The following is a 14591-nucleotide window of genomic DNA, read 5'->3' on the forward strand; positions in this document are numbered from 1 at the left end:
AGACACAGGAGGAGGGTTACAGTGGTCCTCGCCCAGTGAGTTGTTAAACTTGAACTCAGCCCTGGCTGCTGCTACTTCGGAGCCAGGAGCCCTGTGTGGTTGTGACTAAGAATTACGCTTTCGAAGTCATCCCCACCACAAGCAGATCAGGCCCTTCAGAAACAGCGAGCCAACCTCCTCTCACGTTGCGTCATTGCTACGGAAATGCAAATACGCCACTGTTTTGTGACCAATATTGCAAAAATTAGAAAGAGGAAGTTGGGTTTTGTTCTTGAGTGAGCTAAGCCCTGGAGGAGACACTGCCTGGCCATGGAAGAGTGGTGAGTGGAGGTTGGCTCCTGGGATCTTTGGTGAGCCCTAAAATATTGTCAGGTGTCTCTTGAGGGGCGCACATGGGGAGGGGAGTGGGAGGAAACTAGAAGCCAAGCGGGAACCATTCAAGGGAGATAGATATTTTCAAGACAGGAAGTTGCTGTGGAGTGCTAGCAGGATCTCATTTGGTGCCGTTGTCCTTCAGCGGCTCACACTGGTGGAAAGATAGCGCGGCTGTAGGCATTGACTGGTCAGCAAGAGAAGCTTCTATAACTACAGGGTACCGGACATGCCGTTGGCAGATGGAGCACAGCTCAAACTTATGCGAGGGATAGTCTGTCAGTGAAACTCAAGAGGGGCACAGATCCAAGGCTGCCCCCATGCAGTGATGACCCCATTCAGGATGCCTTAGGCCTCTTTCCTGTCTTCTAGGCTCAGGGGAAATGGAGCAGGTCTCTGTCTGAGCTGAGGAAGTGGTCCCAGGTGAGTCCTTGGTGGGGGATAGGCCTTCCCACTCCAATTCTGATCTTCTCGAATCTACAGTTTAGATATTAGCAGATGTATCTATCTAGCAGGACACTGCCCAGAAAGAAAGCTGAGCCCATTAAGGACTCCTTGGGACCCCCCAGCTATGCCTGGGCAGCCCTGGGGAGTGGTACCTTAGGATGCTGGCAGCCCCAGAGCAGGAGAGATCACAGCAGCAGAGATGGAACAACAGGATTATGTTTAGCTGAGCAGAGGGCACAGAGGCTGGAGAGGCAGGGCTTATTTGAAAAGCCAGGCTCTGGGACCTGTGGGGAGTGGAGGGCAGGAGTCACTGTCACTGAGGATGACCAGCCTATTTCCATTTTTCTGGGGACCACTAAGTGCAGTAGAGGATGAGCAGCTATGGGGGGTCAGGGAGGGGACCCTGATGGCAAAAGGATGCCAGGAACAGGGTAATGGGTGTTGCAGAGCCCCAGAACTGTGCTGTGGGCACAATTTCCCCAATCCCTCTGTAAAGTAGAATCTGAATACTGCCAAGCTTGCTGAGGTTTAGAGTTTATGCAATTCTGACTGGATTTAGATTGGTCCTTCCTAACACCCAGGGTGGCCTTTGTTAGCTGAGTGTGTGTGTGTGTGTGTGTGGGGGGGGGTTCATGTAAGCACACAGGCATTTGTGAGGAAGCCAGAAGACAACCTCAGGAGTTACTTCCCAGGACCTGTCTACCTTGTTGTTTCTCATTGGCCTGGCTAGGCTGACTGTCCAGGAAGCCCCAGATCTGTCAGCCAACTGGGATTAACAGAGCATGCCATTGTACTCAGCTGGGTTTTTGTTTTTAACCTGACTTTTAGGGATCAAACTAAAGTCCCTGTGCTTGCAAAGCAAATGGTTTACTGACCAAAATGTCTCCCTAGCCCCTACTTCTGTGAGAGAAGAAACAGGCCCAGAGCACTCTGTCTGCTCATCCTGGTTCCCCAAGCCAGTGAAGGGACTGGTTGGTCCCCATATAAACTCTCTGAGCTGGTAATTCACAAAGTGCTTGGGGGGATGGGTGGGGCTGGACTCAGCAAGGACAGGAGGAAGTGGTTTGTCTCAACTGGGCTGCTAGAGGCCCCATGAAGCCTGCTTCTGCTCCTGGGGGTAGAAGTGGAGCCTGACTTCTGTTTCTAGAGGGATCTGTACCTCCCAATGTGCAGGGGCCCCACAGCCACACTGGGCTCTGTGTACAGAGGTCAAGAGCACATTATGAGATTAACACTGACATGAGCTTGTCTTCGTTAGCCTGACTGATGTGTGAGAAGCGTGGCCCTGCTGCCCCATGATAAAGCCAACTCCATGGACTACAACAGGGACTTTGGGTGTCTTAATTCATGTTCAGGAAGTTTCTACTGCACTGCCCCTTCTTATGGGCCCTGGGTAGGCTGCTTGTGATCTCCCACGTACAGAGAGAAAGACCCAGGTCCCATTGTCAAGTGACTGGGAAGGGACTTAAAGGCAGCACTGGGCAGATATAAAACCCAGATGATGCTGGGTTTGTGGACTCTTCTCATAGCTACAGGGAGACTCTGAAAGGGATGTGTGCTGGAAACAAGGACAGAAGGAAAGCACAGCTGTTCGTGGCTGTAATGGCCTGTTTCTGCCTGCCTCTGGGTAGGGTGACTGACAGGGCAAGGACCAGGCTAGTCCAGGAAGGAGATGAGAGATGAGAAGGCCCTTCATTCATTGTGGCGACTTCCCTCTGTGTGCAGGATCCTCTGTGCCCGGATATCTAGCAGGTGGATGAACAGTTAGATACGACAGAGCTGCGCTCACTGATGGGGAGGGATGCAATAGGGCAGCTCCTATGTAAAAGGGAGGCAGCAACATGCTGGGCTGAGGACAAGCCAAGTGCAGCCCGCTGACATTTTGAGGTCTGGTCTGCTCTTCCTTCTGGTGCTTTGACTCAGGTGCTAGGACAGGCTCTTCCATGACCATTATCAGGTGGTCTCTGAGGCATCTGGGCCTCACGTTTAACTTTCCTTTTAAAACCCGATTGGTAAGACCCTGATTCAATAACTTCCCAAATGGGGCTAGGGCCACTGGCTGCCATCTACACCGGCATTGAACTTAATTTACCGATATCAAGTCCTTCCCCCCAACACCCACCCTAGTGATCCCTACCATGGATACTGTACCCCACATGACCTGACTTGTTAACTCCATACTTGCTGCTTTTCCCTACTACAATATCGTTGCCCATCTCTGAACCACTAGGGATGAGGATTATTTAGATGCTTGGGACTGTAAAGCAGGGTGATCTGTGAACACTCAGGTCCTATGAGGTGGGCTGACCTGTGCTGGAAATGAAATCTGGAGTCCAGGGACCCCACCAATACTGCACAAAGAACACACAGACAAAGTGAGAGTACATGGACAAGGCAGCTTTTACAAAGGGCGAATTGCTGGGTGGCAAGCACATAGAACAGGTTTTTATCCTAATACAAGGGTACTGTGTCTTTTCCAGCTGGCTGGCGTTCAGCCTCACAATCTTTCTTGCTATTGGCTATTTTAAAATTTGGTGCAAATCTGTGAGCCTCTATGCTAATGGCTACCTACTGCAAATAGAAACTTCTCTGATGAGTTATCTACGGGTCTAATAAGTCGTCAGCAGTGTGTTTAATACAGTGTCTATTTGGCAGAATAGCAGTATGACATGTCTAGTCACAGGCTCTCGGTCTGACAATGGTGCCAGGTATGGGCTTCATCTTATGGAATGGGCCTTAAAGCCAATCAGAAAGTAATTGTTTACTCCCATGATGTTCATGCCACTACTACAATAGTGAGCTTGTCTTTCCAGGCCAGTCATTATGGTAGCTCACAGGGCACAGAAGGGTATGATTGGTGATTTCATCTGGTAACTTAGCAGCTTCCAGCACTATAGAAGCTAGCTATTGGTGATGAAACCTCCAGGTCAGTACCAGTTTTATTTCCTCCGTGTTTTATGACTCTAGTACGAGATATTTTCAGCAATAGGGGCTTAGCATCAAATCTTACCAGGTGTTGGTGGCACACGCCTTTAGTTCCAACACTCGGGAGACCGGGAAGGCCTGGTCAACAGAGATAGTTCCAGGACAGACTCCAAAGCAATACAGAGAAACCCTGTCTCAAAAAAAAAAAAAATAAATAAAAAAAAAAATAAAAAATAAATAAATAAATAAATAATAAAAAGAAAAGAAAAGAAGACACAAATGTGGGTGGATAGAGAAGGCAGTGGGTGTGGGAGGGGCTAGGGGGAGAGGAGTGACTTTGATTAAAACATACTGTGTGAAATTCATTGAGAGGAAAAACTGAGGACAAAGAAAATGAATGAAATGAGAAAGGGCTCTCTGCCCTGGCCATTGAATTTGGTCTTTAAGTAAACAAAGAGTTTTGAAGTAGGGGAGATTACAAATAGCTTCGCAAAGGTCACATTCCTGTGATCACTCTTTCAATAGAAAATATATGAGTTCCTTGTAATTGTTACCATCGTATGGGCACTCAGCTCTTGTGAAATGGGAAGACCTGGGTGTGTGATTGAAAGGGGAGGTGCATTTCATCACATGGCCCTCAGCCGGGCATGTGAGACTCCATAGATATTTTGAGTGAACAAATAAATGGTGAACCTGAATGTTCAGAACCCTTCTAATATTTCTACATCCACACAGACATGCTTTGACTATATGCAAACTTTAAAAATGTAAAACTAAAATTGAGATCATAGAAGGCAGCATTCCACCAGGAAGCAGACCTTACTAGACTAGTCCCATCATACCACCATGCTCTGTCTCTCAGGACCTATGTGCCCAAGTCCTTTCACCTCACAGGACCCAAGTCACCATGTTATCCTGCTTCACAAGATCTGAGTATCCAGGTAATCTCGCGGGACCTGAGGAACAATGTCATTCTCCTTTTAGGACCCAAGAAACCAGTATATCTACTTCACAAGACATGAGATCAGGTTATGCCGTCTCAGAGGACCTGAGCATCCAGGCTAACCTGCCCACAGGACCTGAGAGTTCAGCCTAGCCCACCCACAGGACCTGAGAGCCCATGTCATTCCGTTCTACAGGACTTGATATCTCATGACCTCCACACTCATGCTGTGGCACACTCATGCTCCCCCCACCACACACACCGCACACACACACAAACATGCATGTGTACACACAGTAAACAAAAATATTGAGTAAACATAGATGTAAGAAGATTAACTGTGAGATGGAAAGGTGCCTCAACAGGCAAAGACTCCTGCAGCCAAGACTGACTGGCTGAGTCAGTCTTGTAACCCTGAAGCCTGCATGGAAGAAGAGGGGGGAATCGACTCTACAAAATTGTCCTCTGACATGGTAGCAATGGCTCTTACACACACACACACACACACACACACACACACACACAGATATAAGAGTAATTTTATTTTGTTTGAAGAGTACATTAGCCAGGCATGGCAGTGCATACCTTTAATCCCAGCTTGTTAGAGTGGCCTAAAGTTTTTTGGGTGACAGTAATCCATCAGATGGATGTGCCACACTGCCTATTAGGTTGTCCAAAAATGAACAAAATGGCTAATCGGGGTGTGGTGTTGTATGCTGTCCCAGGCTTCAGGAATCTGTGTAGAACCATGCTGTGGACCTTCCAGGGAACACAGGGCTGAGTGTGGCCCTGGTTTTCTAGGAAATAAGGCATATAAACAGGACCTTGCTACATGCAAAACTCCAGGGCTAACAAGGGTCACATCACCTTGAAGATGGATGTATTAGCTGGCGGTATACCACAGAAGTAAATGACAACCTAGCATACACAAGGCCTTGGATTCTAGCTTGGGGTGAGACAGAGGTTGTCTATACAGGGTTTCCTATGAGATCAGGCTGCTGGAGCCTATGGGAGCTTGATGTTCCTGGTCATGCAGGGAACTCTATCCCTCCCCTTCTGCTTCCTCATGTCCGGATCTGTCATCCAGGAAGGTGTCTATGGCCTAGAACTGTAGCCCATGGGAGAGTCATTCCTTAACTCATATGCTGAAACCGTAGTAATGCCAGGACCACCAGGATGGTCCTCCATGCTGTGCCATGATTCACTGTCCCTAGCCTCAACCCTAGGTGACAGGATGTGCAGCTGGGCCTTGATCTTGTTTGCAGGAATGGGAGAAGTGGCACAGAGAGCCAAAGCCGTGCATTAAGGGTTCAAAAACAGTTGTGCTCTCTGCAGGGCTCTGACCTTTGGGGGGCCATACTCCTCCTGGTGCTCCACTCGACCAAGAGTAAACTCAGGTGTTCTAAGATGTTGGCGTCTTGATGTGAATTCTCAGAGCTTTTCTCCCCCTGGTTCAAAAGAAAGGGTTCCCTCTGAGTATGGTGGCTTATGCCTGCAGTCACAGATCTGAGGAGACAGAGGCAGGGGGATGCTGAGTTTGAAGTCAGCTTGGATGATAGCAAGACCCTGTCTCAAAGAAAGAAAAAAAGAAGAAAAAGATACCGTGTTGTATCTTCACTCAGTTCGCCCTCATACCCTCCCCCTGAGGTCCTACTAATCCCACCCCCAATCCCACAGCATGAGGCACCCCACTGTATTCTCAGCAGATGGGGGATCCCTGATCACAGCAGCAGCTACTAGAGCCCTTCCTAGGCTGATCACTCTCGGCTCCTCTGGGTCACGAGGTGACATTAATCATGGCTGGGTGCTGGTTACCCCATCTGAGCTAAGAAGGCCAGAAGCACCCCAGGGCTTGCTCCTTAATAACATACATTTGCTGGGGTTTCTTTTCCTTTTATCCCCTAAGACAGTGTTGCCCTGGCTGTCCTGGAACTTGCTCTGTAGGCCAGGCTGGCCTTGAACTCAGAGATCTGCCTGCCTCTGCCCCCCAAGTGCTGGGACTAAAGGCATGCACCACCATCACCCAACCTTGGTGGGTTTTCAATGGGAAGCTATTAAGTTAAGCCAAGGAGAAGCTAAGCAAGGATCCAAAGTGGCTTGCCCACAGCTATTCTGTCATTATCCTTAGACACAGGCCTAATTATGTTTTAATGTTCTTGTCTGATGTTTCCAACATCCTCGTCAGTTATGAGTCAGTTTCAACTGATCAGGCTTTTGGTTTGGTTTTTTTCCATCATGACTGGTTATACGTGTGTCTGGTATTTGGGAGGAGGGATCCAAGGTTTATGTAGCCTCTACCCTCCCATATAGCTAAGGATGACCTTGAACTTCTGGCCCTCCTGCCTTCTCATCGGAGTGATTACAGGGTGTACCACCACATCCAGTTTAGTAGAGCTGGGTTTGAACGCAGGGCATGCATACTATGTAAGCCCTCTACCAATTGAGCTACACCCTCAGCCCTGCCTGGCAAGTTTTGATTAGATGCCAGGCATTGTGGTTTTTACCTTGCTGGGTGCTAGATATTTTAGAGCTTTCTTTAAGGATAAAACTAAATTGTAAATAGTTTGGCCTTCCTGTTAAGATTGGTTAAATGGGATGGCAGAGACGAGCCACCAGAAACTCAGTGACCTCCCGCCACCAAGGCAAGACCCTTCTGAGTACTGGACCTGGCACCCTGCAGATCTGCAGCTTTCAGGCTGGATGGTGGTCACAGGAATCTTGCCCTGTGTAGGTGTTGCAAATGCTCCTCTGGTCCTCTGAGGGGCTGTTCTTTGTCCGGGCTTCTGAAGTGTCCTTCAACGGGTACTCAACAGTCCTCAGGGGTGTCTCTGCAGATCTCTGGTCTTTTTCTGTGACGCTCTCCTCTTTGTAGGGCTTTGTCCTGTCAGCCCCAGTCAGACTTCAAGGTCAACTGGACATCTTCTCACCTCTGAGAGCCCACCGGGCTCTCCTTCCTGCTCCCTGGCTCACAATAGTCCCTAGGCAGTCTTTGGAGACAGCAAGAGTCTCACCCACTGGTTCCCAGGTCTCAAGGCTTCTGGGGCTCTGCTGTCTGACGTGTGGTGTCTTGTAAAGTCTCCTTTGTATGGTATATAGTTACAGACCGCACACCACTTGTAATGGGCATTTTCCTCTCCATTTGGTGTTGGCTCCACTAAAAAAAAAAAAAAAAAAAAAAAAAAAAAAAAAAATCCGGTTTCTGAGCTGGACACGATAGGGTACACCCAGCTATTTGGGAGGTAGAAGCAGAGAGCATCAAGGGTTAAAGGTCAGTCTTGGCTACTTAGCAGGTTTGGCACCAGCCTGAACTACATGAGACCCTGTCTCAGAGACAAAGATGAGGTGGGAAGATGACTCAGTGGGTAAGGTGCTTGCTGTACAATGTGAGAATCTGAGTTCAGGTCCACAGCACCTACATAAAAACCTGGGCATGCTAGCCAGTTCCTTTAACCCCGGTGCTGGGCAGAGAGAAAGAAGAATCTCTGGACTTGCTGGCTAGCCAGTCTAGCCAAACTGAGCTTCAGGTTTAGTGAGAGACCGTGTCTAAATAAGATGGAGAGTGACTAAGCACGACACTCAGTGTTGACACAAACACAAACACATGTCTTGGCCAGAAGCACAACTCCCCTGCAGTGGGGCCGAGCCAACCTCTACTCTGCCAGATCGCAGCCTCTGACCACACCGAGGCTGAACTCAACTCACATTCCTTACAGAGCTTTTTATTGCTGTGTCATGGCCGCCTTCTGGAAACTTGCAGTTTATCTCCCGTGCTATGAGAAGAATGCAGCAAAACATGTATTTTCTGTTCAGAAGTCTAACAAGGCTGCTAAGAATGTAGCATGAATTCTAGTTACTGTTTAGCTTGCTACCATCTTGGAGCACACTCAACAAACTTCTTTCTGACTGAATTTGACAGGTAAATTCTCTTACAGTCCAGCTACTACAGATGTTTGGACACCTAAGACTCGATGGCCTTGAGGCAAGTGTTAAATAGTAACCAGAGTAATAAAGCTATTTCCTCTAAAGAAAAAAAAAAAAAAAAAAAAAAAAAGAAGAAGAAGAATGTGATGCTAGCCAATGAAAACTGTCTTCCTGGAGTGACTTTGGAGTCACTGATAGAATAGCCCATCCCCAAGGTAGTTTAGCCACAGGAAGGTGAGTGCTCAGGAGCCTATGCATGTGGGAGGAGCTCTGGTCTGCTCTGTGGTCTGTTGACAGGGGAAGCCACTGACTCTGTGTAGAGTGTTTAGAGGCAAGGCAGACAGGTGTAGCTTTAGGACAAGGACAGACACAGACATCTTCTCCCCATGCAAGCAAAAGTGTGAGGCTGGCGTCTGCACCAATGGTTCTAACTCTGCTCTCCGGAGAAGGGAATGAGGAAAGAAGCTGTGGGCCAGGGACTATCTGAGAGAGCGTGGGAGAGAGCCAGCATGTGCATCGAGCTACCAAGTATCCAGTGTAGGAACAGTGTGAGTATATATCAGCTGTGTGCGTCTGGTGGGACCATGTGTCACTGTGTCTAGTGGAGAGCAGAGCTACTGTGTGTGTTTAAGATCGCTACTGTGCATGCATGTGGGGACTCTTCAGTGAGTTGCTAGGATCTGAATGACAGTGTGGGTTAGTGAGGACTATGATGTGCCCAGCTTTCCGAAACCTGGGCATTGCCTACACATTCCAGCTGATCCCTGGCTTCCGGGTACTGCTCACCCGTGGGCACCGACCCTGGCACCATCCTGGCCTTCTTGGGTCACATGTGTGGTCTCAGAAACTGAGAGTGAGCCTTTTTTTCTGTGCCCTCCATCTGCCCTGAGGAAGCCTGTGTTCTGCTGTGGGTCTGCTGTGGTGGGTGGGGCCTAAGAAGTTTTCCTTCAGCTCCTTCCATTAGAGCTGGGTTATGACTCTTCCAAACATCATTCTCATTTGTGTTTTTCCAGTACTTTCTGAACAGCTCCACTTGCAATGTTCTGGGCAAGAGATTTTCAATAGGCGGTTCTAGTCTCTGCTGGGCAACCCCAGAGTCCAGGAGGAAGCAGGCGCCTGCCCGTCAATCTCTGTCAGCCTCATTGTGCAACAGCATTGGTTAACAGGTAAGGGACTGTTGTCTGCAGCCCCCTTCTTCCTCTGAGGCTGCTCCTTAGCATCAGGGAGATGATTTCAGAGATGGTTTATCTCTCTCTAGTCAAGTCTCACCTTAGACCCCCTCAGAGCCGTTGAGGAATTCCTTGAGCTCTGAGAACTGACACTTGACTTTGTCTCCTGTGTGGTGTGCAAGTGAACTAACTTCCTGTGGTGTCCCGCTCAATGGCTTCATCTCCTAAGAATGGCAGGGTTTAAAACGCTGTGTTGACACAGTAGTGTGTTATAATTGGAAGCTGCCACCCTTCTGCTGGGTGTCACGTTTCACGAACGTATTTTAAATATATTAAACAGCCAGTAGCCGCTCATCCTGGGAACTTCACGAAGCATTCCACAGGGTTACTTCTGTGTGGATGGGTGTGGGGTAATCCATGCATGTGTGTATATATGTGTGTGTGCATATGTGTATGTGCGCATGTGCATGTGTGTGTGTGTGTATGCGCGCACATGTGCGCACGTGTTTGTGGGGGTGTAGTCCAGAGGTCACACCAGTGTCTCCCTCTTATTTTTTGAAGCAGAGTTCTCACAGAACTCATTCTTTTGGCTGGCTGTTGAGTTCTGAGGATCCAACTGTCTCCACAGCCCCCACCCCTCCCTTGTACAGGAATTACAGGCACAGTCACACACCCCCCATACCTAGCTTTTGATGTCGGGGCTGTGTGTCTGAACTCAGGTCCTCATGCTTGCACAGCGGCAAGCACTGTACTCACGGACTCCCCAGGCCCACGACTCCTTTTTTATGCAGATGAAAACCTTACTTTTCAGATAAAGCATGTTCCCTTTGTCATTCTCTCAAAGCCTGTCTGGATAGGACCCAACTGAAGCCTATGGATTGTTGTGAAGTATTTCCCACACAGCACCAGCCTGCCCTGCTGTCTGACTGAGGTTGACTCTCTGGGGGTTATTTTCAGTGATGGTACAGATCAGGTATCTTTCTCCCCAACAGGAAGTCCCTGGCCAGCCTCCTAGCAGAGCCAGTGAGTCTGGCTGAGAAGATGGAGTTGGGTAGAAGCTCCTCAACTCCCCGAGAAACTGTTGCCCCTCTTGGGGTACGTGGGGCTGGGCCCAGAAGCTCTTCACTGGGGAAGCTTCAAGCACTTCCCATTGTGCCAGGTGCCCACCTAGGGGCTCCTGGCAGCCCAGCTTCAGCAGGAGACAGTTCCTTGGGGGAGCCGACTGGTGCCATGAAGGTCCCAAACAGGGACAGTGGGATTGACAGCCCATCATCCAGTGTGGCCAGTGAGAACTTCCCCTGTGAAGAGGGCAGTGAGGGCTCCCCAGGCCCTGCCATACTGGGGCTACACCCTGAGGCAGGTGTGGACAGCCAGGTCCTACAAGACACCTGCCAGGAGGAAGAGGATAGTGGTGTGGGTGAGGAGCCCGACCCTAAGACCACCCCTTCCAGGCCAGAGGAGAATGTCGGCTTGACTCAGGTAAGCTTCCCTTCCTCCACAACCAACACAGGGTGTCTGGGCATTGATAGAGATGTGTGGTGTGTAACACCCACACCTGTGTTCAGGAAATGTACCTGGGGTGGAGTCTACCAGAGAAAGCTAGGTGGGGCCTCAGAGACCTTGGGTGTGCTCATCCATGACACTTGAATGTGGTTTCTTCCTCATTGGTGTGTGTGTGTGTGTGTGGGGGGGTGTTTTATAGATAGTTATTAATTCTGCTTTAAAAGTGTGGTAGAATTTGTCAGCCACCTGTCTCTTATCCTTGGTGGGGAGTTTGGAATTATTGATTCAGTGTCCTTATTTATTTGCTTAGTCCAGATATTTTTATTTCTTCATGGTTCAATAATGTTTATAGCCAAGTATTTCTGAGGATTCATTTTTTTCAGGTGTGCAGTTTGTTAGCACGTAATTGCTCATTTCCTTATATCCTCTTTAGGATATAAGAAATTGTAACAACACCAATTGTAACAATATCACCCCCTCTTTCATTTCTGACTTCAGTAACTGAGCCTTCTCTCTGTTCTGTAAGGTAGCCTAGATAAAGTTTGCCAGTTTTCTTGAACTTTTCAGAAAACCAAGTTTGGTTTGGTTATTCTTTTGAAATTGTTTTTCCATTCTTTGTCTTTTATCTCTGTTCTGATCTTTCTTACTTCCTTCCTTCTTCTAGCCTAGCCTTGGGCTTAGCCTACTCTTGCTCTTCTAGTTTCTCAATAAGTACAGTTAGGTTGTTTTAAGATTGTGTAAATATATTGCTGGTGCTGGGAATGGAGCCTGGGACCTTGTATGATAGATACGAGCCATACCAGCCTTTCGTCCTTTCTTTGTTTTTTGGGTGTCTATGTTCACATGTTGGGGGGGCATACCTATATATGTGGGTGCATTTGCACGGGTGTGGGAATGCGTGTGGAGTCCCTAAGTTGATGTTGGGTGTCTTCCTAGACCTCGCTCCACTGTATGAATTGAGGCAGGGTCTCTTCATGAACCTGCAGTGTAACTGACCAGCCTGCCCCTGGAGCCCCTATCCCTGCCTCCTGTGTTACTGAATCTGCCTGTCTCTGTGAATTTTCTCAGTTTTCTGGCTTTATCCCATTGTGATTGAAAAAGACAATTTGAATACTTTCAGCTTTCTTTGTTAAGATCTGTTTTGTGCAGAACATGGTCTATCCTGAGCGATGTTCATCAAGCGTTGCTGTGTTGTCAAGTAAACCATTGTGTATGGTGGTGCTTGCCTACTGATCTTCTGCCTAGATGTTCTGCCCATTGCAGAAAGATGGGTATCGAGGCTTCTAGCTGTTAATTTGTTGCTGGTTAGTTAGCCACCCAATGTAGTCATAGCTGACTTCACACATTGTTATATCTTCATGGTAATCTTTTTATTATTTCATTATCGTTTTTAAAATTATTTTTAATTTTTAAAAGACATGGTTATTTATTTAGTGAATGGAGGGGGGTGTAGCGGTCAGTGGTGAACTTTGTGGAATGGGTTCTTTCCTTTTCACCGAGTAGGTCCCAAGGATTGAACTCAGGTCACCGGGTTTAGTGACAAACTCCTTATTCTGTTTGCTAAAAGTAAGGCCACTCACTTTTTTGGGGGGTGCTATTTGCATAGGATATATTCTCCCACCATTTCCCATTTTCATCATGTGTGTTTCTGTATGCAAATATACAAAATTAGTCTCTTGTGAGTAATATATGTAGGTGGATTTTTCTGTCCCTCCTGCCAGCTCCCAAGTCCAGACCCAGAGACGCATTATTAATTATGAAGCTCAGCCAATGGCTTAGGCTTGTTTCTAAACAGATCTTATAACTTAAATTAACCCCTTCCTATTAATTTACTTTCTGCCTTGTGGCTTTACTACTTTTACTCTGTATTGCCCATACTGCTTTCCTGCTTCCCCCAACTCTGCTTGGTGGCTCTCTGCATCTCTGCCCTCCTTCTCAGCATCCTCTCTGCCCTGAAAATCCTGTCTCGCTATTGGCTGTTCAGCTTTTTATTAAACCAATCTGAGTGACACATCTTCACAGTGTATGAAAAGATTACATCCACAACAACATATTTAAGAAAGAGGGAGTATGCTAGTGCACACCTGTGATCCTAGGATTAGAAGTTCAAGTTCACCCTCAGCTACACAGGGAGTTTGAGGCTTGTCTGAGTTACAGGAGGTCCTATCACAAAACAAAACAAAACCATAATTAGTTGTTGTTTGCTTGCGTCTTGGTGTCCCAGGATGCCACCTGGATGGTATGGGATGGGGGGGACACAGAGGGCTTGACTCTCTTTATACCTCAGGCTGGCCTGGGGCTTGCCTCATAGGCTGGCTGGCTGGAAGTCTCAGTGTTCTAGCTGGGATTACAGGCGTGTGCTACCACACCCAGCATCAGCTGTCTTCAGTTCATTTGACGTACACAATTTTTTTCTGAAGAGTTTAACATGATTGTATATAAAGTCAATACCAATGGAGCAGGGTATAAAGTCCGCTCCTAAGGTTGCTGCCTGTCCCTTGTCACTTTCTTTCTCTCTCCTTTCCTCTCTTAGCTATTTTTCTTTGCATTTGTTTCATTGATTTTTATGAAGATATATTTTGATTCCTTCTATCTTACTTTTGTGTATAATCATAGTTGTTATACTTCTAGTTACCATTGTTGTTACTAGAACATTTTAAACGTACAGTGTTTCATTTGATGCTGACAAAGCTCTAGTCTTTCCTACATTTCCCTCCCTGATGTCACAAATTTACCTGTATGTGTTACAGAACATTGAAGATAGATTTAACGTTTCTACTGTTACTCTTTCTGAGATTGTGTAATCCAGGATGACCTCAAACTAATAATTCTCCTGCCTTAGGCTCTTAAGTGATAAGAGTACAGGCATGTGCTACCACACCCACACCCAGTTTCTGTGATTCTGGAACTGGACCGAGAGATTCCTGCACACTAGGCAGGTGCTCTGCCGACAGCTGTATCTGCAGCCCTATCCTATCATCTCTGCTTGAAGGACTCCTTTTGTGCTTCTTTCCCTCCCCCAAAGGTGTATTTACTTATTGGTACGTGTCTTAGGGTTTCTATTGCTGTGAAGAGGTGCCATGACCACTGCAATCGCAAGTGCTGGGATTAAAGGTGCTTGCCACCAGCCACCATGGCAACTCTTATAAAGAAAAACATTTAGCTGGGGCTGGCTTACAGTTTCAGAAGTTTAGTCTGTTATTGTTGAAGCAGAAAGCATGGTGGCATGTAGGTAGACATAGTGCTGGAGAAGGAGCTGAGAGTCCTCCATCATGATCCACAGGCAGCAGGAAGATGTACACCATCCTGGA

The 14591-nt window shown here is 47.6% G+C and overlaps 1 protein-coding gene across 2 annotated transcripts in view; it reads left to right on the forward strand.

Annotated features, from left to right (window-relative positions):
- Nucleotides 1-772: 772 nt before the first annotated feature.
- The window catches only part of Fgd3 (FYVE, RhoGEF and PH domain containing 3), a 49116-nt gene continuing 35297 nt past the window's right edge, over nt 773-14591 (forward strand). Inside the window, exons 1-3 of one of the 2 annotated variants that reach the window (XM_051194303.1) lie at nt 773-795; nt 9622-9774; nt 10770-11256. In XM_051194303.1, coding sequence (XP_051050260.1) covers nt 10819-11256 — 438 coding nt within the window. In that variant the 5' untranslated portion in view covers nt 773-795; nt 9622-9774; nt 10770-10818. Of the gene's footprint in view, nt 796-9081; nt 9157-9621; nt 9775-10769; nt 11257-14591 lie in introns of those variants that run through there. The other variant, XM_051194302.1, reaches the window with a different exon arrangement.

Source organism: Phodopus roborovskii, unplaced genomic scaffold (assembly GCF_943737965.1).
Source record: "Phodopus roborovskii unplaced genomic scaffold, PHOROB, whole genome shotgun sequence".
NCBI lineage: Eukaryota > Metazoa > Chordata > Mammalia > Rodentia > Cricetidae > Phodopus > Phodopus roborovskii.